Consider the following 25,014-nt stretch of genomic DNA (forward strand, 5'->3'; position numbering starts at 1 on the left):
TGATGCAGAGGGTGGGAAATGTCCAAAGGGACGATGAACCAGAGAAAGAGAGGTACGTTTCATGGACAGAGAGCAGATGCCTTTTCTGTGAGTAAACAATTGATTTGAAAAGGCTGTATTCCAAGATCATGCTGCTTCATTAACGATGATTGAGGATTATGAAAGTTTGCTGGTGCATTACTATCATTTGGTGACATTGCATCTTTATTTCCTCAAAACTGGGAACATGGGTTGGAGGCTGGACAAGCTAGGAGATGTTGAAATAAATGAAGGTGCTAATGGTGGTTGATGTGTTCTCTTTCCATTTGTTCTCTTCCTTGAAACTCAAACAGGATTTCCTATCCTCCCACACTGAAGAAGGAGATGGAGAGGACAGTCAGAACTCCAGGAGATGGGACACCTTTCGTTTCATTAGAAAGAGAAATTAAAATGTGTGAAATGTGGAATATGCTTCATTGAATGAGCACACATAATTCACATCAATGACCTCTGACAGGGGAGAAACCATTGAAAGGTATAGAGTATGGAAATAGTTTCACTGATAGTGGAAAACTTAGAATCAATCAGTGGACTAACAAGGGCAAGAAAGGATTCAAATGCAAGGAGTGTGGGAAGAACTTCAGTTATAGTGGACACTTAAGTTCACATCAACGGACTCACACAGGGGAGAAACCATACAAATGTATGCAGTGTGGAAAGAGCTTTAGCCAGAGTGGACAACTCAATATACATCAACAGACTCACACGGATGAAAAACCATATAAATGTATGGAGTGTGGAAGGAGCTTCAGTCAGAGTGGAAACCTTAAATTACACAAACAGACTCACACAGGGGAGAGACCATTTAGATGTATGTAGTGTGGAAAGAGCTTCAGTCAAAGTGGTGAACTTAAAATACATCAACAGGCACACACAGAGCAAAAATTATTTAAATGTGGGGAGTGTGGGAAGAACTTCAGTCAGAGGGGACACTTAAATTTACATCAAAGGACTCACACAGGGGAGAAACCATTTAAATGTATGGAGTGCGGAAAGAGCTTCAGTCAGAATGGACACCTTAAAATACACCAACGGACTCACACGGGTAAAAAACCATATGAATGTATGGAGTGTGGAAAAAGCTTCCATTTCAATGCATCCCTTAGAACACACCAACGGACTCACACAGGGGAAAAACCATTTAAATGTATGGAGTGCGGAAAGAGCTTCAGTCAGAATGGAAGCCTTAGAAGACACCAACGGACTCACACAGGGGAGAAACCATATAAATGTATGGAGTGTGGAAAGAGCTTTTGTGATGATGCACACCTTAGAAGGCATCAACAGACTCACACAGGGGAGAAAACATTTAAATGTATGGAGTGTGGAAAGAGCTTTCATTATATTGGAAACCTTAGAACACATCAACGGACTCACACAGGGGAGAAACCATTTGAATGTATTGAGTGTGGAAAGAGCTTTAGTGAAGATGGAACCCTTAGAAGACATCAACGTATTCACACAGACGAAAAACCATTTAAATGCATGGAGTGCGGAAAGAGGTTTCGTGATAATTCAACCCTTAGAAGACATCAACGTACTCACACAGATGAGAAACCATTTAAATGTATGGAGTGCGGAAAGAACTTTCATGATAATGGAGTCCTTAGAACACATCAACGGACTCAAACAGGGGAGAAACCATTTAAATGTATGGAGTGCGGAAAAAGCTTCAATCAGAATGGACACCTTAAAATACACCAACGGACTCACACGGGTAAAAAACCATATGAATGTATGGAGTGTGGAAAAAGCTTCCATTTCAATGCAGAACTTAGAAGACACCAACGGACTCACACAGGGGAAAAACCATTTAAATGTATGGAGTGCGGAAAGAGCTTCAGTCAGAATGGACACCTTAGAACACACCAACGGACTCACACGGGTGAAAAACCATATGAATGTATGGAGTGTGGAAAAAGCTTCCATTTCAATGCATCCCTTAGAACACACCAACGGACTCACACAGGGGGAAAACCATATAAATGTATGGAGTGTGGAAAGAGCTTCAGTCAGAGTGGAAACCTCAATAGACATCAACAGACTCACACAGGGGAGAAACCATATAAATGTATGGAGTGTGGAAAGAGCTTTTGTGATGATGCATACCTTAGAAGGCATCAACAGACTCACACAGGGGAGAAACCATTTAAATGTATGGAGTGTGGAAAGAGCTTTCATTATATTGGAAACCTTAGAACACATCAACGGACTCACACAGGGGAGAAACCATTTGAATGTATTGAGTGTGGAAAGAGCTTTAGTGAAGATGGAACCCTTAGAAGACATCAACGTATTCACACAGACGAAAAACCATTTAAATGCATGGAGTGCGGAAATAGCTTTCGTGATAATTCAACCCTTAGAAGACATCAACGTACTCACACAGACGAAAAACCATTTAAATGCATGGAGTGCGGAAATAGCTTTCGTGATAATACAACCCTTAGATCACATCAACGTATTCACACAGATGAGAAACCATTTAAATGTATGGAGTGTGGAAAGAACTTTCGTGATAATGGAGTCCTTAGAACACATCAACGTACTCACACAGACGAAAAACCATTTAAATGCATGGAGTGCGGAAATAGCTTTCGTGATAATACAACCCTTAGATCACATCAACGTATTCACACAGATGAGAAACCATTTAAATGTATGGAGTGCGGAAAGAACTTTCGTGATAATGGAGTCCTTAGAACACATCAACGGACTCACACAGGGGAGAAACCATTTAAATGTATGGAGTGCGGAAAGAGCTTCAGTCAGAATGGACACCTTAAAATACACCAACGGACTCACACGGGTAAAAAACCATATGAATGTATGGAGTGTGGAAAAAGCTTCCATTTCAATGCAGAACTTAGAAGACACCAACGGACTCACACAGGGGAAAAACCATTTAAATGTATGGAGTGCGGAAAGAGCTTCAGTCAGAATGGACACCTTAGAACACACCAACGGACTCACACGGGTGAAAAACCATATGAATGTATGGAGTGTGGAAAAAGCTTCCATTTCAATGCATCCCTTAGAACACACCAACGGACTCACACAGGGGGAAAACCATATAAATGTATGGAGTGTGGAAAGAGCTTCAGTCAGAGTGGAAACCTCAATAGACATCAACAGACTCACACAGGGGAGAAACCATATAAATGTATGGAGTGTGGAAAAAGCTTCAGTCATAGTGGAAATCTTAGAAAACATCAGCAGACCCACATGGGATAAATCATTTAAACTTTTGGCCTCTGGAAGGAGCTTCAGTCAGAGTGGAACCCTTGATTTACATTAACAAACTCACACAAGAGACACACCATATAAATGTCAGGAAGTTGGATAGAGGTTGAAGTCCAGTTCTAGTGGAAGTTCTAAATCAACAGACTCATGCACAGGTTGAACTTTAAGAGTTGAAACCCTACAAACCATCAACAGACATGAGGAGAAGCAGTTTAAATGGATAGATTACAGAACGTGATTTAATTTTAATGGAATGTTTAAAAAACATCTAGGAACTCTCACAGGAATGTTTAAGAAACATCTAGGGACTCTGACAAGGGAGAACCTATATAGATGTATGGAGTGTGGGACATGTTCCTCTCAGAGTCCACTCTTCCTCACAGCAATGAACTCAGAAGAAATCCGTATTCCTGCTTCAGGGCCAGCTGAGTCTGTTTCTCTTGTCCTTATCTCTTAGCTAGGTAACTCCTGTCTAATCTGCTCTGTATCGGTGGCACTCCCTGCTTCTGAGACCACTGGAAAAGAGGGGGGAGAATCCCCCCCCTTCAGCTCTCAGGAAAGCTCATCTGCCTGAGAATGTATTCCCCCATACTCAGCTTCAGACCATTCCCTGATGCATCGCGAGAACCCTTGAAAAACAACTGATATGGCTCACCATTGGAAGCTAAGCCCTATAAAAGGTTGAATACGAAAGATACGTGGGGGCTCTGCTACGGGTGCCTTGGAAGATGGCCTACAATACCATCTCTCCAGCTCACACAAGGTAATTAAGGGGCTGATATGGGAGTAAATCAGCCTCCCGTTTTTCTTCCTGGTGTAAGGGAAGATGCAGCCTTGTCCGCAGTTGCCCATAAATCACCCCCGAGTTCAAAAGAAGGAGGGGGTGAGGGCACTGGACGGAAAGCCCTCGAGCGAGCTTGGATCTCCCGGACACTGTCTCCGAGCGCAGCCCAAGTTGCATTTCTTCAGATAAAAAATTGGAAATAAGAATTATTGCACATGCTTCGAGTGAAGAAAAGGGTACTTTAGCTGCTAATTAAACCTGCCACTGAGAAGTGAAGATTGGGGGGCCACTAGGGGCGCCTTGGAAGATGGCGGATATTAACATCTATCCAGCTCGCACGAGGTAATTAGAGGCTGATTATGGGGAATAAATCAGTCTCCCTTCATCTCTCCCGGGGGGAGAGATGCAGTTTTCACCCGCTGTTGCCACAAATCACCCCCGAGTTCAGAAGAAGGAGGGGGTGAGGCACTGGGTGCACAACCCTCGGTGGGCCTTGGAACTCCTCCGAAGCTACTTCCAGGTGCAAAACTACTTGCGTTACTTAAAAAGAAAAAAATTGGTGAAAGATAACGCACATGCTTCAAGAGAGGCAGGAGGTTCTTATCTGCTAACAATTTTACCACTGAAATGAAGAAGACTGAGACGGAAGATTACATCAAAGTACTACAGACATGGTATGTGGAATGGAATGCGACGGAACTGAAAGGGGGGGGGAATGACTTTTTATTTCTTTTGCTCTATGTGATTAACTAATAACCCTCCCTCTTAAAAGATCCGTCACAGCAACTAATTGGCAAATGGGACTAAAAATGAACTGTGTGGGAATAATATGAACTTAAAGGTTTTACTCTGTAAAAGATTTGGAAAGAAGAAGAAGGGCTCTCTTTGTGACGCAGTAAGAATGGAGATTTGATACGAGACCTGTGTTGGGGAGGGCGAGCCAAAGATTTATTATTTTCGATGAGATTGTGAACTGGAAGGGGCAGCCCTCCTGGAAAAAGACTAATTTACGATGCAACAGGTCGGGAAAGTTAAAGAGCGAGCTTTAAGACTGTATTTCATCGGGACGAGAAGATGGCAATTGCTTGCTCGAGCGGAAATGCCTGGACTATTGGATGAGAGTGATTTACGAGAGAGCAGTACAAAGCCCACACAGAAACACAAATAAGACTGTTTTTTTCAACCCACTTGCGGAGCAATTTGGAGGTGAATGAAAAGGAAAATGAGTAACGACAAGGATTGAGAAGATGGGACTGGAAATATCATTCTTAATATGAAAGCAGCAGAAATATTCGAGGATTGGACTCCTGCCGATCAAAAAGCATGGATACCCCCCACAAAAATTTATAATTTGGAAAACAATTGGATTATATGACATGTATTGTTATAATTTGGATTAATTGGTTTGATGTGTTAAATTTGGTAATATGAAACTTAATAAAAATTATTTTTTTAAAAAGAGAGAGAAGTTAAGATAGATGGAGTGGACTGGAAAGAAGATAACATCAAAGAATAGCATCTATGCCGGTATGTTGAAACGGAACGGAAAGGGGGGGACTTTTTCTTTTCTTTTCTTACTATGATATTACCTAACACCCCCCCCCCAGAAGAACTGTCAAAACGACATAGAGCAAGTGAGACTGGAAAATAAATTGTGTGGAAATAAAAATATCAACTAAAGCCTTTGTTTTGTGAAATATCTGGAAAGAAAATAAAAGGCTCTCTTGTGACGCAGTTTTTAATCGGGGTATAATTTGGAATAATTAATGTGATATGATTGGATTGTTAAATGGAAAACTTAATAAAAATTATTTTAAAAAAAGAATATGAAAGATACGTGATTGAAGTATAATGATATTCTGATGGAAGTAGGGGACCAATTTAGATTAAAATCTTATGATCCGTTGAAAGATAAATTAGATGATTGGTTCCAGTACATCCAGATAAATGAAGTGTTTAAAATGGATAAGAAAATTGCTTTTCAAAGAGAGAAATCCAAACAGGAAATGGAATTATTAGATACAAAAACAAAAAACCTATCTAAGATGTGCAATTTATTGCTGGAATGGCGTACAAAAGATGAACAAGTGAAATCTGTAATGATTGAATGGGCCATGGATGTGGGGCACAATATCAGGATGGTAGATTGGGAGAAATTGTGGGAAAAAGGAATCAAATTTACAGCTTGTAAAGTATTAAGAGAAAAATTGGTGAAAATGATGTATAGATGGTATTTAACACCAGTGAAGTTAGCAAAAATGTATCATACTCATTATAATAAATGCTGGAAATGCAGAGAAAAAGAAGGAACCTTTTACCACATGTGGTGGATGTGCCCCAAGGTAAAAGACTTCTGGAAAGGATTTATAATGAACTGAAAAAAGTGTTGAAAAACACATTTATTAAAAAACCAGAAGCCTTTTTACTTGGTACTTTGGGGGGGTGAAATCCCCCCAAAAGGATGTTATTTTTTTTCTGTATGCCACAACAGCTATGTGAATATTGCTAGCGAAGAATTGGAAGAAACAAGATTAACCAACTATCAAAGCAGGGCAGATGAAGATGATGGACTATATGGAACTTGCCGAACTGACCGGGAGACTCTGACACCAGAGAGAAGAGATGGTGGAAGAAGATTAGAAGTTTAAGGAATATTTGAAAAAATATGTTAATATTTAAATCTTAGAATAGCTTTGGAAGTGGATAGAGGCTGTAGGCTTAGAAGTAGAAGATAGTGTATTTTAAAATAGTATTATTTGTAAGTGATAAAATGTGAAGTTATTTTAAGTGTGATATAAAAAAAATATGGTTAGAAACGATGATATATGTAAACTGCTAAAGATGGAGTAAAATGAAAATCAGATAGGTGGGACTTGGAGAAGCCCACTTAACAATGTTTAGGAAAATAAGGATATGATAAGAATTTGTTTGAATTGTTTGTTTTTCTGTTTGTGTTCTTTATTTGTGTAATAAAATGAATATATATATATATTTTAAACTGATATGGCAATACACCACAGATCACAGCGTATGTTTTTGTGTTGCATGTTTGCCTGGAATAGCCAGCAGCAGTGGCGTAGCGTGGGTTGTCAGCACCCGGGGCAAGGCAAGTAATTTGCGCCCCCTAACCCATGGATTTGCGCCCCCTAACCCTACAAATCTATGCCTATGAACGATGGTCCCTCTCTCTCTCTCTCTTTCTCATATTCCAATTGATTCCCATTTCCGCCGATCGATCCCGAAGCTCTCACCCAGCGAAATTCGTGCGTAATTACACTTCGCCATCCCTAATCCTGCCGCTTCCACCGGGAAATCATGACGGTGCGTTTCTCCTCTCCAAACTTTCCCTGGCCCTTTGCCGTCCGGCGCAGCCCTTTTGGCTACGAGCTCCCCTCCTTCTCTGCCCGCTTCCGACCCCACCTCCCCGTCCAGCCTCCCTACCTTCTGAAAAAAGGCGCCGGCGCCGAGCAGGACACCCCCGCGGCCATCGGAGAGAGGCGGGGCCGAGGGAGGCAAGCCAAAGGGCAAGGCGGGGGTAGGTGGCCACGGGGGCGGGCGCTGCCGCAGTCCTCGGGTGGGCAAGGTAGGAGCAGGCGGAGGCTGGCCGGCCGCTCTGACAATAGGGGCAGGCCGAGGGCACGACGCAGCTGGGCCCTCTGGACTCGCGCCCCCCCCAGATGTTGCGCCCGGTGCGGCCGGCACCCCTGGCACCCCCCACGCTACGCCACTGGCCAGCAGAAAGCTTTTCTTTGTGAAGCCCCTGAATATGCTGAGTTGCTGACTTCCCTCCCAGGCAACAGGAAGCGAAAGACACACCTCCATTGCTCTTCGTTGTTCCAGCCTCTTTCCTCCCTTGCTCCCTTGTGCCGGTGTGTGTGCCTGACTTAGATATCCTGTGTGGTGTATTTTTTTACCACTGAAACTGGATTTGCTCTCAGGAGCTAAGTTTTGTTCCTCACTGGGGACCCAGTGAGAACTGTATGCTTTGAAAGCTCAGTAAACTATTGCTGAAGAAGTCCTGCTGCTTCTCTGTGTGTTTTTGACCTCAGCGTGAGACTTGCTCTACACGTGGCCCCTACCCTGCCGATGCTTGTTTGGAGCCCTGGATTTGCTGTGCTCAAGCATTCAAGATGGGTGTTTGTGTGACAGACTGGTTTTTGCCACAAACTCTGTCTCCCCCACCACCGCATGATCTCCAAACATTACTTATTTAACAGAACTTCATCCCTGCCCCCTGCACGTTCTGAAGAAAACTTAAAATTTAATGGGAGATTCCCCCCCCCAACCTAACTGCAAGAGGGAGAAGGATGGGTTGCAGGTACCAGGAAAGTCTCCTGGAGGGCCCATCTTCACTCATGAACCACATAGGGGAAACCCAGAGCTACTGCTTATTCTGGGGTTTGGGGAGGATAATATTTTTCCCTAGTCCCAGAAGTTATCAGTCAATCATGCTGCTAGGGAGTCTTCCTGCCAGAGGACCACAGTGCATATTGCTATCCTACTGATTTTACTCTTGTTGCTGCTGTTGCTGTCATGGACTGGAGGGGTGCAGGGGGGGGGGAGGCACCAGCTGGGGGAACACAAAAGGGAAGAAGGCTCAGAGCCTGGGGACTGGTGGTGGGATGATGATGAGCAGAAAAAGGGAGAAAAGGGAGCAGAGGGGGAGGGGAGGTGTTGCAAGCTGAGGAGGAAACAGGGTTTGGTGAGCAGGAAGAGGCTGGGGCAGAGAGCAGTTCAGACCCAGAGGGAGGAGAGGAGGGGGCCAGGAGACCCAGAGGAGGCCGGCTGCTGAAGCATCCAGGGAGACCCCCCCTCCTGCTGCGACCAGCTCCCCTCTCCCCTGGTCTCCTAGAGCACACAGAGAAACCCAGTTCTGGCCCCATGATCCTGCACATGATATTAAGAGGGTGTTTCCCTGCCCCCCAACATGCCTCACTTTAATCTCGTTGACAATGAACTGTATTCATTGACAATCACCCCGTTTGGAGAGCTCTTTTTGGAGCTCCTTGCAATCTGTCTCTGTTTCAACAACTCTGGACAATTTACTGCCATCAGCAAACTTTGCCCCCTCCTTGCTCACTCCTAACTCTAGGTCATTTATGAACAAGTTGAAAAGCCACGGGTCCCAATACTGATCTATAGGGGACTCCACTTTCTTCTCTCCATTTATCGGAGTCTCCGTTTATTACTATGTGTTCCTCCCTCCCCCAATCCTTCTGTGCTGCGGAGGGAACTCTGCGGAAAAGTTCTGGGGTGAATTGTGCTTCCCCACACATCAACTGCCCTGGACACAGAATTGACCTGCACCTCCATGGACAGCTGTCAGTGCAAAATTTGGTTTTACTGCTCTGGCTGCTTTTGCTGTCATGGACTGGCTGATTGCGGGGGTGAGGCACCAGCTGGGGGACCCACAAGGGAAGAAGGCTTAGAGCTTGGGGGTTGGTGGTGGGATGGCAATGAGCAGAAAGAGGGAGAAAAGGGAGCAGAACGGCAGGGGAGTTGTTGCAAGCTGAGGAGGAAAGGGTTTGGTGAGCAGGAAGAGGCTGGGGCAGTTCAGGAGAGGAGGGAGGAGAAGAGGGGGCCAGAAGACCCAGAGGAGGCCGGCTGCTGAAACATCCAGGGAGATGCCCCCCCCCTGCTGTGACCAGCTCCCCTCTCCCCATGTCTTCTAGAGCACACAGAGAAACCCAGTTCAGACCCCATGATCCTGCACATGATATTAAGAGGGTGTTTCCCTGCCCCCCCAACATGCATCACTTTAATCTTGTTGACAATGAACTGTATTTTCAGCCCAATCACCCCGTTTGGAGAGCTCTTTTTGGAGCTCCTTGCATTCTGTCTTTGTTTGAACACTCCTGGACAATTTACTGTCAACAGCAAACTTTGCTCACTCCTAACTCTAGATCATTTATGAACAGCTTGAAAAGCCACAGGTCCCAATACTGATCTATAGGGGACTCCACTTTCTGCTTCTCTCCATTCACAGGAGTGTTCGTTTATTACTACGTGTTCCTCCCTCCCCCCATCCTTCTGTGCTGCGGAGGGAACTCTGCGGAAAAGTTATGGAGTGAATTTCACTTCCCCACACATCCAACACTGCTCAGCATTCAGGGAAATGGAAGAGGAAAGCTGGCCACAATCCAAGAGGCTGAGGTCAACAGAAAGGGAAGCAAAGCCTACTCCAAGGGAAGGCGCTTCAGCTTCCAGCCCGTCTGCTCCCACAATGGCTGAAGAAGAATTGCCCTTTGGGAATGGCGGAGCTGAATGGAAGCGGGCGAGGAAGCCCCACAATCGCTCCTGCTGGAGGAATAGGGGCACTGACCCCAATACTCAAAGGTGATGGCCACTTCTGGAATCCAGGAAGGAATTCTCCCCTCACTGGTCCCATGCAGCTGGGCTCACTTGCCAGAGCCACCTGCATGGCCTGCCAACAATTCCCTTCATCCCTAGTCTTGCTAGCTTGGGATGGTGGGTTCTATAGTCCAAAAATAGCCGGAGACCCAAATTTGGGAAACCCTGTTCTCCCTGAAGTACAAAGGAGTATTCACCTGCATTAGAACGTCAGGTGAGCCCTGCAGGATCAGGCCCACGGGGGGCCCTGTCCTCCCAGGGACCAAGCAGGGGCCTCTTCTGGGAAGCACACCGGCAGCACTTGAGCACCAGAGAAGGACGGCTGCCTCTGACTGGGGAAGCACATTTCTTCTAGGGGCACATTTCTGGGGAAGTTTAGGGAAGTGTTTTAATGTTTAATGCCGTACAGTGGTACCTAGGGTTAAGTACTTAATTCATTCCGGAGGTCCGTACTTAACCTGAAACTGTTCTTAACCTGAAGCACCACTTTAGCTAATGGGGCCTCCTGCTGCCGCCACACCGCCAGAGCACAATTTCTGTTCTCATCCTGAAGCAAAGTTCTTAACCTGAAGCACTTTTTCTGGGTTAGCGGAGTCTGTAACCTGAAGCGTATGTAACCTGAAGCGTATGTAACCCGAGGTACCACTGTATTGTGTGTTTAGTATTGGGCTGGGAGCCGCCCAGAGTGGCTGGGAAAGCCCAGCCAGATGGGCGGGGGATAAATAATAAATCATTATATATATTCTTATATGGGGTCCCCACGATGCTCCCCAGCCTGGCTCCAGACTGCCAGGGAAGCTGCGTTGTGTTCTGCTGCAGGTGAGCCTGCCCTGTGCACCGCTGGGCTCTTAAAGGAACTTGGAGCTCCAGGCGGAGGGGCCACAGCTTCCCCACACTTGTGAAGCAGCCATGGGAGTGATGGGGAGGCAGGCGGCTTGCGGTGGGGAGTGGCGTGGAGTGGAGGAATCCGCGAGAAGGAGCTTCTGGAGCCTGGGCACCCCACTCCTTGCCTGCTCCCTGAAGGTTTCCTGAGCCTCCCCCCTTTTCATTTCAAGGATTGGGGGACCTCAGCATCCCAGGGTTGCTTTGTTCTGGGGGTGGGGAGTCAGCTATTTTGTTTGCTGAGGGCAGGAGTCACACTCCTGTCACATTGTGTTGTGTCTGTCTTTTAGGTAAGGGGGTGAGGCTCAGGTGGAAATGCAGGGAGAAGCAAAAAATCCTGGGGTGCAGAGTTACTCCGCTGCCCAGCTCATCAGGGTGTCACTCCCCGGGGGTCCCTCTGGTCAGCAAAAGAAGGAGTCTCCAGCCATGTTAAATATGCAAAACAGCAGCCAATTGACCTGATCTTTATTTGTTGCAACAAGGTTCAAACACAAAGGGGCGGGGGGGAAGCTGCTCCTTTATCCCTTATGGGGTATCCAAGAGCCCATATAGGGTCCTTTTGTAGGTTCTCTATTGGTAGGAGGAAATAACAGAGGACAACCAGAGAATATTGAGAAGCAAAGCAGCTAGTAAGCCTGATCTTTACTGAAGCTGTTGCAACAGGGTGTTCCCCCCACAGGCAGGAGAGAGGAGGACCTCTAACAAAGGAGTGCAAATATAGACATTTTGAAATTGCCCCCCCTGGAGCCCAAGACCGCCCTCCCGAAACATCATAAATACATCACAGAAGGGGTGTAGCCCAAGACCACCCCCAAGACATCATACCTACATGAGAGAAGGGGCAGACTACAACAGAAATCTGGGTGTGCTGTTTTTATCCTGTCTGCCAGGCTACCTGATTGGATTACCTGGGCACAAATATGTCACAAAGTAGGAGTCTTTGGCATTTAGAAAAATGAGCCCGTCTCCCTGCCCGTCAGTAACCCTATTGTCCCACACATTTTAACTACCCTCTTCCCCAAAGAACCGTAATAGTTTTTACACATCCCCCTATCTGCAAGGCTTTCCTCCGCTTCTCCTCTGAATGCATCAGGATTCAATCCACCATCCGGATGGATTTCTGCCTGGGGCATGTGCTGCCCTTGATCGCCTCCTGCCTCCTAAGGGATTATGGATTATGAATTGGATCCCCCAATTCCAGATGAGTCATCAGGCGTTGGAAACCAGGAAATCGGTCAAACCGTTGACTTGGCTATTATTTGACGTTTCTACAGTTTTCTATACAGTATTGGAGAGTCGGAGGAAACAGTCCGATTCATGGTATCCGCTTCTTGCTACAATTGTATAGGCTGCTTCTCTGAGCCTCTTTGCTGCTGTGCATGGAAGGTGCCTGTGCAAATGGTCATTGTCCTGGCCTTAGTCCGAGGCTGTGGTGGGGACTTGGGGTTTTGGGGGAGTCGTATAACTGTCCCCCCATCCTGGTCTGAAGAGCACCAATACCTAAAGCACGGACGCACGGCTCGTGGCGTGGGGTGGGCGAGGGAAGGATTTTACAATGTAAACATTGGGGGGGGGAACCCACTTTGTAATTATATTGCGGGATCAGCCTCTCCCCCGCTCTCCTGATATACAGGTGGAAGGGGGGGGACAAACCTTCCTCCCCGCCCCCGCTCAATTCTTTCCCTCCCCTCCCGGCACATCCTTCCCTCACCCCGCCCCCACAATCCCAAATCCCCACCCCAATATGTTGCCCCTCCTCCTCGCCATCCGACCTCTCCTCCGGGAATGGGGGGGGGGGAGAGCCCCCCTCCCAACCTGACTGCTTCTCCCGGATATGGAGCTTCCACTCCGGATTGCTGCTCTGCGCCATAGCTCTAGGGGCGCGCGCTTTCGGAAAGGGGAGGAGGGGCGGCAGGCGACAACCCCCCCCCCCTCGTGGATGTTGCAGGAAAGGAAAGGAGAATTGGGAGCGAGGACAAAGAGGTAAAGGGGTCGCGGGGGGGGGGGAGGACAGAAAAGGACCCAGAGACCCCCGCAAGCTCCCGAAAGCGCCATTGGTGGGTCCCGTCGGCATGGCCTAGATCCCTGCACCCGTGCTGCGCCTTGGCAGCGGCGGACATGGGGCGCCCACCGAGGGGGTCCCAAGAGGGCTCCTTTGCCCCGTTTCCCCCACGCAGGGATCCCTGGGTCCCTGTCGGATCTGCACGGAGAAAGGCGGGTCATGAAAGGGTTAACGGGCTCGAGGGACGCCTGGATAGAGACCCCCCTGTGGCTTCCTTCTTGCAAGCTCCATCCTCTTCACGCCCCCATAAACCCCTGCCCTGCCCAGTCGCAGCGGTTCAAATCCGGAGAGGAAGAGGGGAGGGGAGAGGCCTTCTCAGAAGCGGCTCTTTGTTTCCGCAATCCCACCCAGGAAGCAGCCAGAAACCTTTTCCTCTCTCTCAGGCTTCCATCTTTAATGTCTTTTCCACTGCCAGCTTCATTGAGGATGAGGAAATGTACACCTGTCATCAGAAACAGGGGTGCAGAGTCCATGGAATGGCTCTCAGGATTGATCTAGAAGGTGCACCTCAAAAGCATTTCTGTTCCTCTTATTCTTTGTAGGCAGTGTCAGAATGACTGACAAGTTGAGATTCTTCCCAGTCAAAGGACCCATTTTCATGATAGACAGTGCCTGTGGCTGGAGGCTCTACCTACAAGGTGTGCCTATATAGGCCAAAGAGTGCCAGGATTAGCACAGGTGAGGTGTGTGACCTCCCCTAATTTACAGACTGTGTGTGAATGAGAGTTTGAGGGTGGGATTATCGTTTATGGCATCCCTGTGATTTTCTCCACCCATAACATTTCATGAACTGATATTGCAGTACGAATTCCAATATAACTACAAAAAAACAACAATATAATAAAAATGATTGTAGTATTTCTACCTTACCTAACTGGCTGGGTTTCACCAGCCACTCTGGGCAGCTCACAGTACATATAAAAGACAGTAAAACATCAGACATTCAAAACCTCCTGATACAGGGCTGCCTTCAGCTGTCTTCCAAATGTCAGATAGTTGCCCATTTCCTTGCCCTCTGCCTGCTTCCCTGTAACTTCGCTTCTCATGGGGGGTCGGGGTGGGGGTGAATCAGCAGAAGACCCTCGAAGGAGGACCTCAGTGTACAGACTGAGCGATGGGAGTGGACACGCTCCTTCAGGTCTACAGAGAGTGAGGCTGTAGGGCTTTAGGTCAATGATCTTCCTCCTCCACAATGATCTCCAGAGCAAGTCCAACATACAATTAGCAGAGTAGGAAAGAAAGCTTAGAGACAGCAAAAAATTCCTTCAGCAAATAAATTTGTGACTGAAGGCATAACAGGAATCTATGCCTGAAAAATGCAACCGAAGCAATTTAAAGGTCAGCACCAACAATGTGAATCGTGCTCAGAAATGTACTGGAAATCAGTGAAGATCCTTTCGGACTGGTGTTATGTTGTCTCAGCGGCTGCTCTCATTCTGTTGTCTAGCTGCCACATTCTGGATTAGCTGCAGTTTACGAGTCACCTTCAAAGATGGCCCCATGTAGCACATGGCAGTAGTCCAAGCAGGAGAATATGCACCACTCTGGGGAGACAGTCTCCAGGCATGGAGGGTCTCAGCCAGCATACCAGATGGAGCTGGCAGACAACTGCCCTGGAACAGAATTGACCTGCCCCTCCATGGACAGCTGTGAGTCCAAAATGACCCCCAGGTTGTGCACCTGGTCTTTTTGAGGCACAGTTACCTTCATCAGGTCTAGGGAGTCTCCCACACCTGCCTGCCCCCTTTCCCCTGGGACAGTATTTCTGTCTTATCAAGATTCAACCTCAGTCTGTTAGCTGCCATCCATCCTTCAACTGCCTCCAGACACTCATACAGTACCTTCACTGGTTCCAATTTAAAAGAGAGGTAGAGCTTGGTATCATCCACATACTGGGGAACACCCAGCCCAAACCCCCTGATGATCTCTCCCAGCAACTTTGTATAGATATTAAAAAGCATGGGGGAGAGGACGGAGTCCTCAGGAACCCCACAAGTGAGAGCCCAGAGGTCTGAACACTCATCCCCCAACACCACTTTATGGACATGGCCCAGGAGGAAGGAGGGGAACCACTGCACATGGTCAAAGGTGCACATACCATGGTCAAAGGTCCCCAAAGCCGCTGACAGATCCAGCAGAACCAGGAAAGAGCTTTTTCCCCCTTGGTCTCTAGCCCATCGGAGATCATCAAGCAGTGCAACCAGGGCAGTTTCCATCCCATGATGAGGCCTGAATCCCAATTGGAAGGATAATGGTGGCAGAAGCTTTCCTGGTCCTGCACCTCCAAAAGTTTCAGGCCCAAGACTTTCCTTTTCCCCCATAGCCTTCTCTTCTCCTGAAGACAACTCACAAGGCAGTGAAGGTTTAGGATCAGAGTTTTCCTTCTCGATGGGCTTCCTTCCCTGGTTGACAATCACATCAGCCCTTCACTTTCCTCTGCAGCATGGGCGGAATCTGCCTTTTTGACTGTGGGATTCACTGTTGTTCTCCTCCTCTCCATCCACCAGGGTGGAGGGTGGAGCAATGCAAGGCTTCTAGATGGAGGTCCATCTCCAAAAACAGGAGCTTCCCTGAGCACCCATTCAGCTGACCCGAAACACCAAGACTTGTCACTAGTTCTCTGACTAACCCAGACCACAGTCCCTGGAAAAGACATAGACCTAGGTCTCACATAATAGTCCATATGGTCCTCCAGAGGCCAATGGGACTGTGCAGGTGATTCATTAAGAGACAGAGGTGGATGGAGGATTATGATGCAGAGGATGGGGAATGTCCAAAGGAACAATGAACCAGAGAAACAGAGGGCCTTTTCATGGACAGAGAGCAGCTGCCTTTCCTGTGAGGAAACAATTGGTTTGAAAAGTCTGTATTCCTTGATCATTCTGCTTTATTAACAATGATTGAGGATTATGAAAGGTTGCTGATGCATTACTATCATTTGATGACATTGCATTTTCATTTTCTAAAAATTTGGAACATGGGTAGGATGGGGGGAAATGTAGGATATGTTGAAATATGAGGTGGTGCTAATGACATCTGATGTGCTCTCTTTTCCTTTGTTCTCTTCCTTGAAACCCAAACAGGATTTCCTTTCCTACCACTCTGAAGAAGGTGAAGGAGAAGACAGTCAAAACTTCAGGGGATCGGGCACCTTCAGTTTAAATAGGAATAGAAATGAAAATGTGTCAAATTGGGGATATGCTTCACTGAATGAGCATACATAGCTCACATCAACGAACTCCAACAGGAAAAACCATTTAAATGTATGGAGTGCGGAAAGAGCTTTAGTGAAAATGGAAAACTTAGAATACATCAACTCAGGGGAGAAACCATTTACATGTATGGAGTGCGGAAAGAGATTCAGTAAGAATGGAGACCTTAGAATACACCAACGGACTCACACAGGGGAGAAACCATATAAATGTATGGAGTGCGGAAAGAGCTTCAGTCAGAGTGGCCACCTCAATATTCATCTACAAACTCACACAGGGGAGAAGCCACATAAATGTATGGAGTGCGGAAAGAGCTTTAGTGATAATGGATACCTTAAATTACACCAGCGGATTCACACAGGGGAAAAACCATATAAATGTATGGAGTGTGGAAAGAGCTTTAGTGATAATAGAAAGCTTAGACGACATCAACGGACTCACACAGGGGAAAAACCATTTAAATGTATGGAGTGCGGAAAGAGCTTCAGTAAGAATGGAGACCTTAGAAGACATCAACGGATTCACACGGGTGAAAAACCTTTTGAATGCATGGAGTGCGGAAAGAGCTTTAGTGAGAATGGAGACCTTAGAAGACATCAACGGATTCACACGGGTGAAAAACCTTTTGAATGCATGGAGTGCGGAAAGAGCTTCAGTCACAATGTATCCCTTAGACATCATCAACGGACTCACACAGGGGAGAAACCATTTAAATGTATGGAGTGTGGAAAGCACTTCAGTCAGAAGGTATGCCTCAATATGCATCAACGGACTCACACAGGGGAGAAAGCATATAAATGTATGGAGTGCGGAAAGAGCTTCAGTCACAATGTATCCCTTAGATGTCATGAACGGACTCACACGGGTGAAAAACCATATAAATGTATGGAGTGTGGAAAGATCTTCCGTCAGAGTGGACACCTCAGTAGTCATCTACAGACTCACACAGGGGAGAAACCATATAAATGTATGGAGTGTGGAAAGAGCTTTCTTCATAATGGAAACCTTAGGAGACATCAACGGACTCACACAGGGGAGCAACCATTTGAATGCCTGGAGTGTGGAAAGAGCTTCAGTCAAAGTGGAAATCTTAGAAAACATCAGCAGACACACATGGGAAAAACCATTTCAATCTATGGCGTGTGGAAGGAGCTTCAGTCAGAGTGGAAGCCTTAATTTACGTGAACAAACTCACCCAAGAGACAAACCATATAAATGTCAGGAAAGGCGATAAAGGTTCAGTCCTCGTGGAAGTCCTATATCAACAGACTCATGGACAGGAAGAACTTTAAGAGTTGTAACCCTACAAACCATCAACAAACTCAAAGCCGAGAAGCAGTTTAAATGGAAGGATTACAGAAAGTGCTTTTGTTATAATGGAGTGTTTAAGAAACATCACAAGAGTCTCAGATGGGAGAAACCATTTAGATGTATGGAGTGTGGGACATGTTCCTCTCAGAGTCCCCTCTTCTTCACAGCAATGAACTCAGAGGAAATCCGGCTTCCGGCTTCAGGGCCCAGCTGAGTGTTGTCATTATCTTGAACTGGGTAACTCCTGTCTAATCTTCACTGTGTCTGTGTCTCTCCCTGCTTCTGAGACCACTAGAAACGAGGGGGGCCGTTTCTCTCCCTCCTCTTCTGAGGAAAGCTAATCTGCTTGAGAATGGATTCCCCCATATTCTGCTTCAGACCATTCCCTGACAAAACACATTGCCCTGTGTTGTTCCAGCCTCTTGCCTCCCTTGCTCCCTTCTGCTGGTGTGTGTACCTGTGTGCTGTATTTTTTTAAATGAAGGTAATGTCTCACAATAGTAAGAATAATTTTAGATATAAAGTACCTTTTGACAGGGACGCGGGTGGCGCTGTGGGTTAAACCATAGGTCCGTGGTTTGAATCCCTGCGATGGGGTGAGCTCCCATTACTCGGTCCTTGCTCCTGCTAACCTAGCAGTTTGAAAGCATTTCAAAGTGCAAGTAGATAAATAGGTACCGCTCAGGCGGGAAGGTAAACGGTGTTTCCGTGTGCTGTTCTGGTTCACCAGAAGCGGCTTAGTCATGCTGGCCACATGACCCGGAAGCTGTACGCTGGCTCCCTCGGCCAGTAAAGCGAGATGAGCGCCGCAACCCCAGAGTTGGTCACGACTGGACCTAATGGTCAGGGGTCCCTTTACCTTACCTTTTGATAGAGAAGGGGAGAGGGTGACCTATTTGGGAGGAATCCTGCTTGATCTTTATGTATTAAATTTACATTTTTTGAGTCTGTTTGCCATCACCTCTGCAAAAATTTTGTAATCGTTGTTTAATAGTGATATAGGTCTATAGTTATTGATGTTTAATTTATCCGTGTCCGGTTTAGGGATCATCGAAATGTGGGCCTCTTTCCATGTCTCTGGTATCCTACCTCCTCTTAATATATTGTTCACGATGTCACATAGCACTGGCGTTAGTTGATTTTCTAGTACTTTATAATATTTAGCTGACAGTCCATCTGGTCCCGGGGCTTTCCCTGGTTTCATCTTCCTTATCGCATCCTGGATCTCTTCTGCTTTTATAGGTTTATTTAATTGAGTTCTTTCTTCCTCTGTTATGGTCTTCCCACTGTAGTCTTCTAAATATTCTTCTATCCGGGTTATCTCTTCGTCTTCCTTTTTGTACAATTTCTCATAGAATTTGAGGAAATTTTCCTTTATTTCTTTTGGATCTTCTATCAATTGTTCTTCTATTTTTATCTTATTTATTACATTTTGTTTTTGCCTTTTTCGCAGTTGCCAAGCTAATAGTTTACCTGTTTTGTTAGCTGATTCAAAATATTTTTGTTTCATTAATTTAATTTTCCATTCAATTTCTTGACTTGTTAGCATTGAATACTGTGTGTGTAACATTTTTGTTATTTGTATGTTTTGTTCGTCTTTTGGGTTTGTTATTAATTTGTTCTCACATTCTCTTAGCTGACTAAGGATTTCCTCTTTCTTTTGTTCTCTTACTTTCCTCTTATAACTATTTTGCTGAATAAGAAACCCTCTTAGGACCGCCTTGCTGGCATCCCAGATTACATCTATACTTGTTTCTTTATTGAGATTTAGACTGAAATAGGTTACTCAAGGACAATGTAAGGCATATTATAAACATCATTGAATATCTGGAGTGTAAGAATGAGGTACCTGCGGCGCTGATTTTCATCGATACAGAGAAGGCATTCGATAACGTCTCATGGCTGTTCTTACTAAAAAGTATGGAGAAAGCGGGGCTAGAGGGCGAATTTATGGAAGGAATAAAATCGATTTATTTGAACCAATCTGCTAAACTGATTATAAAGAATAATCTAACAAACTCATTCAAAATTGAAAAAGGAACAAGACAGGGATGCCCTCTATCCCCGCTTTTATTCATTATGGTATTAGAGGTAATTATGAACAAAATAAGAGCAACACCAGAGATTCGAGGGATCAAAGTTGGAACGAAGGAATACAAACTAAAAGCGTACGCAGATGATTTGATGCTATCCCTAGAAGAACCGCAGAAAAGTGTTAGTAAGGCCTTGGAGATATTAGAAGAATATGGCAAACTATCCGGTTTTAAATTAAACAAATTAAAGACAAAAATGTTGACCAAAAATTTGGGAAAAGATGAAAGAGAAAAACTGGAGATACAGAATGGAATCAAGGTGGCTAAAAAAATAAAATATCTGGGAATTTGGCTAACCACAAAAAACATAAATTTAATTCAGGATAATTACTTCACAACATGGAAGGAGATCAAAAAAGATCTAGATACGTGGAACAGAGTAAAAGTTTTGTGGGCGGGAAGGATGGCGGCAATAAAAATGAACATACTCCCAAGAATGATATTTTTGTTCCAAAACATCCCAGTGATTAGAGGTTCCTCAATGTTTAAAGATTGGCAAAAAACTCTTTCGAAATTTATATGGCATGGGAAAAGACCAAGAATTAGATTCAAATTACTTACAGATCAGAAAGAAAGAGGGGGATTCTCGGTACCTAATCTGTAATTATACTTTGAGGCCTCCTGCCTCTGCTGGATTAGAGATTGGATTAATTTGGAAGACACCGATCTGTTAGATTTAGAGGGCTTCAACAACAGATTCGGGTGGCATGCCTATTTGTGGCTAAATAAAGAAAAGGTACACAAAGGTTTTTCAAACTACATTATCAGAGGGCCACTAGATGAAGTTTGGGAGAAAAATAAAAAACTCCTGGAATGGAAAACAGCCTGGTGGTTATCTCCAATTGATATTTTAACAACCAAAAAAGCAAATATGGAAGGAGAAAGACTGACATATGAAGACCTACTGATAAGATCAGAGAGTGGATGGAAATTGAGAACATATGAGGAGTTGAAAGACAAATTAACAGGCTGGCTGCAATTTCATCAAATAAACGCTGTATGGAAGGAAGACAAAAAAGTAGGGATAAACGAGAAAAAATCTAAATTCCAGATAGAAATAATTGAAGGTAAATCCAAGTTATTATCTAAAATGTATAACATACTATTAGATTGGGACACTAAAGATGAAGAAATAAAGGAGGTCGTGACAAAATGGGCAATGGACGTGGGATACAATATAGAATATGATTGAGTGGTTGAAATTATGGACTAATGGAATGAAATTCACGGCATGTGTCTTACTCAGAGAAAATTTGGAAAAAATGATGTATAGGTGGTACATCACACTGGCAAAACTAGGGAAAATGTACAAAACAGGAAATAAGGCTTCCTGTAAGTGTAAAATCAAAGAAGGCAATTTCTACCATATGTGGTGGACCTGCAAAATAATGAAGAAGTTCTGGGAACTTATTTATAATGAGTTTAAAAAAAATATTTAAATATACCTTCCCTAAAAGACCAGAGGCCTTCTTACTAGGAATAATTGGGGATGAAATAAAAAAAGAAGATAAGATATTATTCCAATATGCCACAGCCGCCGCTAGAATATTAATTGCACAAAATTGGAAAAGTCCAAATACCCCAACGATCAGAGATTGGCAAGCAAAATCATATGAATATGTTGATTTAGCAAAAATGACACAAAAAATCAGAAACCAAAAGAATACAAAGTTTATTAGTGACTGGAATAAATTTATGGTATACATTGAAAGAAATTATAGAGACCTAAAAACTAGAGCAGGTTTGATATAAGTCTTACGACGAGTAATCCATTAACAATTAATAGCTGCAGAAAAAAAGGAAGAATTTTTATTAAGAAGCCCGAAATCGGGAGGGAAGGAGGTCAATGGGTGTGTAGAGGAAAGGTTTAAATATCTAAAGATATAAAGATTCAAGGAAGAAGACAAAGAACTGTAATGGATGTTATTTTTGTGCTATGTATGGATACTTCTTTTGGATTTGTGGATTTGTTTTTTTTTCTTATGGTTGTTTTTTTTAAGAGAAACTCAATAAAAAGTAAAAAGAAAAAGGCGAAAGATTTATACGATCTGAGGAGAAGCCTTTCTCTTGGGTATTGTCGGCCAAGGGGTGTTAAAGACGGATATAACTTTCTTTATGTATGCTACAACAGCAGCTAGAATACTCATTGCGAAGTACTGGAAGACGCAAGAACTACCCACACTGGAAGAATGGCAGATGAAGGTGATAGACTATATGGGCTTGGCAGAAATGACGAGCAGAATCCGAAACCAGGGAAGAGAAGCAGCGCAAGAAGAATGGAAAAAATTCAAGGACTATTTAAAGAAATATCATAAAGTTAATGAAAGTTAGAATGATGTTGGACTGGAAAGTAAATGGTTACTATTAGCAATGGTTAAGACAAGGAAAATAAGGAAGATTAGTCTAAATTTAAATTAAAACAAGGGAAGATTTGCTGAACAATCGATAAGAATTTGGAATACAGAAAGGGGAAGCATGAGGAAGTCGGGGAAGATAGGATATGAAATTAGGATATGAAATGATACATGTTTTTTGTTTTGTTTTTGTTTTTGTATGTTTATGTTTGTTGTATTGTGTTTTATGGAAAAATAAAAATATTTAAAAAAAAAAATAAAATAAAAAAAGTAAAAAGAGAGAGAGAGAGAGAGAGAGAGAGAAGGGGAGAGGGTGAATATGGATTGTTGGTGGTGGGTGAGGATTAGGGCTGGGCGATATATTGATACCATATCCAATGCGGGTTTCTAGACCATATCCCGATAACCTTTGAAAAACAATTGATATGTCAATACACTGCGAATCACAGTGTGTATTTTGGGATGTGCCTGGAAGCAGCCGGCAGAAAGCTTTGCTTCGTGAAACCCCTGCAGATGCTACGTTGCTGACTTCCCTCCCAGGCGACAGGAAGCGACACACACACACATCCATTGCCCTGTGTCCTTCCAGCCTCTTTCCTCCCTTGCTCCCTTCTGCCGGTGTGTCTGCCTGACGTAGATATCCTGTGTGCTGTATTTTTTACTGCTGAAACTGGATTTGCTCTCAGGAGCTAAGTTTTGTGACTCTCTGGGGACCCAGTGAGAACTGTATGCTTTGAAAGCTCAGTAAACTATTACTGAAGAAGTCCTGCTGCCTCTGTGTGTGTTGTTGTCCTCAGCGTGGGAATTGCTCTGCATGTGGCCCCTACCCTGCTGCTACTTAGCTCATGCCCTGGAGTTGCTGTACTTAAGCATGCAAGACGGGTGCATATGTATGTGACTGGTTTTTGCACCAAACTCTGTCACCCCCACCACCGCATGATCTCCAAACACTGCTTCTTCACCAGAACTTCATCCCTGCCCCCTGCGCATTCTGAAGAAAACTTAAAATACTGCAATATAATGGGAGATTGTCCCCCAAGCCTTATTGCAAGAGGGAGAATGAGGAGCTGCAGGTACCCAACAGAACATTAAAAATACAGAGATTGAGGTCAACAGACAGCCAAGCGAAGCCTACTCCAAGGGAAGCCCTTCAGCTTCCAGCCTGTCCGCTCCCACAAGTGCTGAAGGAGATTTGCCATTTGGGGATGGCAGAGCTGAATGGAAGCGGGCGAGGAAGCCTCACAATCGCTCCTGCCAGAGGAATAGGGTCACTCACCCCTATACGCAAAGCTGATTGACAGGAAGGAACTCCTCCCCACCCTTGTCACATGCAGCTGGGCTCACTTGCCAGAGTCACCTCAAGAGCCTGACTAGAATTCCCATTAATGTACTGTATATGGAAAAGGAGGCGGGTTCTCTGTTATGTTTCTGTGGTTGTTATTAAGAAAATGTATACGTTATGGTCCCGAAAGTGTAAAGCCTTGGTTCTAACAAGGTCATGTTGATACCACAAACGTACTGTGTAATGCTTTGAATGTGCTACTGAAACAGACTTTGTAAAACTTTGTACAAAATAACTGGAACAAAGTGAAACTGTTGCTGTCATGACAGACCCAGTATAGACAACTCCACACTGCCGTCTACTGGGTCTACAGTATAAAACACACACCCATTTATGACTAAGACACTTTTATTGAATAAACCATTCTTGAAACAAAGTAACAGCCATTCACAAATAAAGACTGACTTCTCCCAGTAAGAGTTCCAATCTGACACAAAGATGGGAACATCTTGTGGGAATGTTCAGGGTGGCAGGGGAGGATATATTTTTTGTTAATATCCTTCCTAACTTGCGGCAGCAAGTTCCTTTATGAAGCAGAGTGCATTCCCCTTTTTACATGCACAGCAGATAACTGGTTGCAGGCTTGTGTGAGCCTCTCACTATTATACAATTCAATCTGTCTCTGATTGACTTGTACTGCTTCTGATGGATCACATTCCACACATCTTAGCACAACAGTGGGAACTGTGAACGTCCATATATGCACTGCTTGTTGCTTCCAATGCTGTTTCCTCTGTCCATTCCTGCAGCATCACAAAAGGGACAGCCATTAACAGAATGGGTGCAGCCCAGACCCCAGCACCAGGTACTTTGCAAACACATGAATAATGTCACTATCACCATCCACTTCACAAGCGATCCTCACTTGTAACCTCACACTGCGGCACCACCTTCCTGACGTCCTCCGTGACAGATCTACAAGGGTGGGAAAAGGTGGGGTGGACAACCTTTTTTGAAATTTATAAAAGTATGGTCTTTCTTTTGTTCAGAGTTCCCACCTTCCTCCTGCGTGAGTGGCTTCAGACCCTGCTGCAGAAGGTCTATTAATTAAAGATCAGGGAGGATGTGGGTGGCGCTGTGGTCTAAACCACAGAGCCTCATGATCTTGCTGATCGGAAGGTTGGCAGTTTGAATTCCCGCGACGGGGTGAGCTCCCGTTGCTCTGCTCTGGCTCCTGCCAACCTAGCAGTTCGAAAGCACACCAGTGCAAGTAGATAAATAGGTGGCGGGAAGGTAAACGGTGTTTCCATGCGCTCTGGTTTCTGTCATGCACCAGAAGCAGTTTAGTCCTGCTGGCCACATGACCAGGAAGCTGTTTGTGGACAAACGCCGGCTCCCTTG

General features: G+C 44.9%; 1 protein-coding gene and 1 long non-coding RNA gene across 2 annotated transcripts; both read left to right on the plus strand.

Moving 5' to 3' along the window:
- On the plus strand, positions 1-23,993 carry LOC310743158. The gene is made up of 2 exons (XR_014538833.1): positions 1-514; positions 22,723-23,993. It is a non-coding gene; the product is annotated as an uncharacterized lncRNA (long non-coding RNA).
- On the plus strand, positions 16,677-23,993 carry LOC310743027 (uncharacterized protein). The gene is made up of 2 exons (XM_083573091.1): positions 16,677-18,771; positions 22,644-23,993. The coding sequence occupies exon 1, from the start codon at positions 16,703-16,705 to the stop codon at positions 17,747-17,749; it is 1,047 nt and encodes a 348-aa protein (XP_083429217.1). The 5' UTR covers positions 16,677-16,702; the 3' UTR covers positions 17,750-18,771; positions 22,644-23,993.
- Positions 23,994-25,014: the final 1,021 nt, after the last annotated feature.

This window comes from Podarcis filfolensis (assembly GCF_964270895.1).
Source record: "Podarcis filfolensis genome assembly, chromosome: 10".
In the NCBI taxonomy this organism is placed as follows: Eukaryota; Metazoa; Chordata; class Lepidosauria; order Squamata; family Lacertidae; genus Podarcis; species Podarcis filfolensis.

Excerpts from the sequence above, each read along its gene's own strand:
- LOC310743027 (XM_083573091.1), top strand. The coding sequence starts at position 16,703 with ATGGAGTGCGGAAAGAGATTCAGTAAGAATGGAGACCTTAGAATACAC.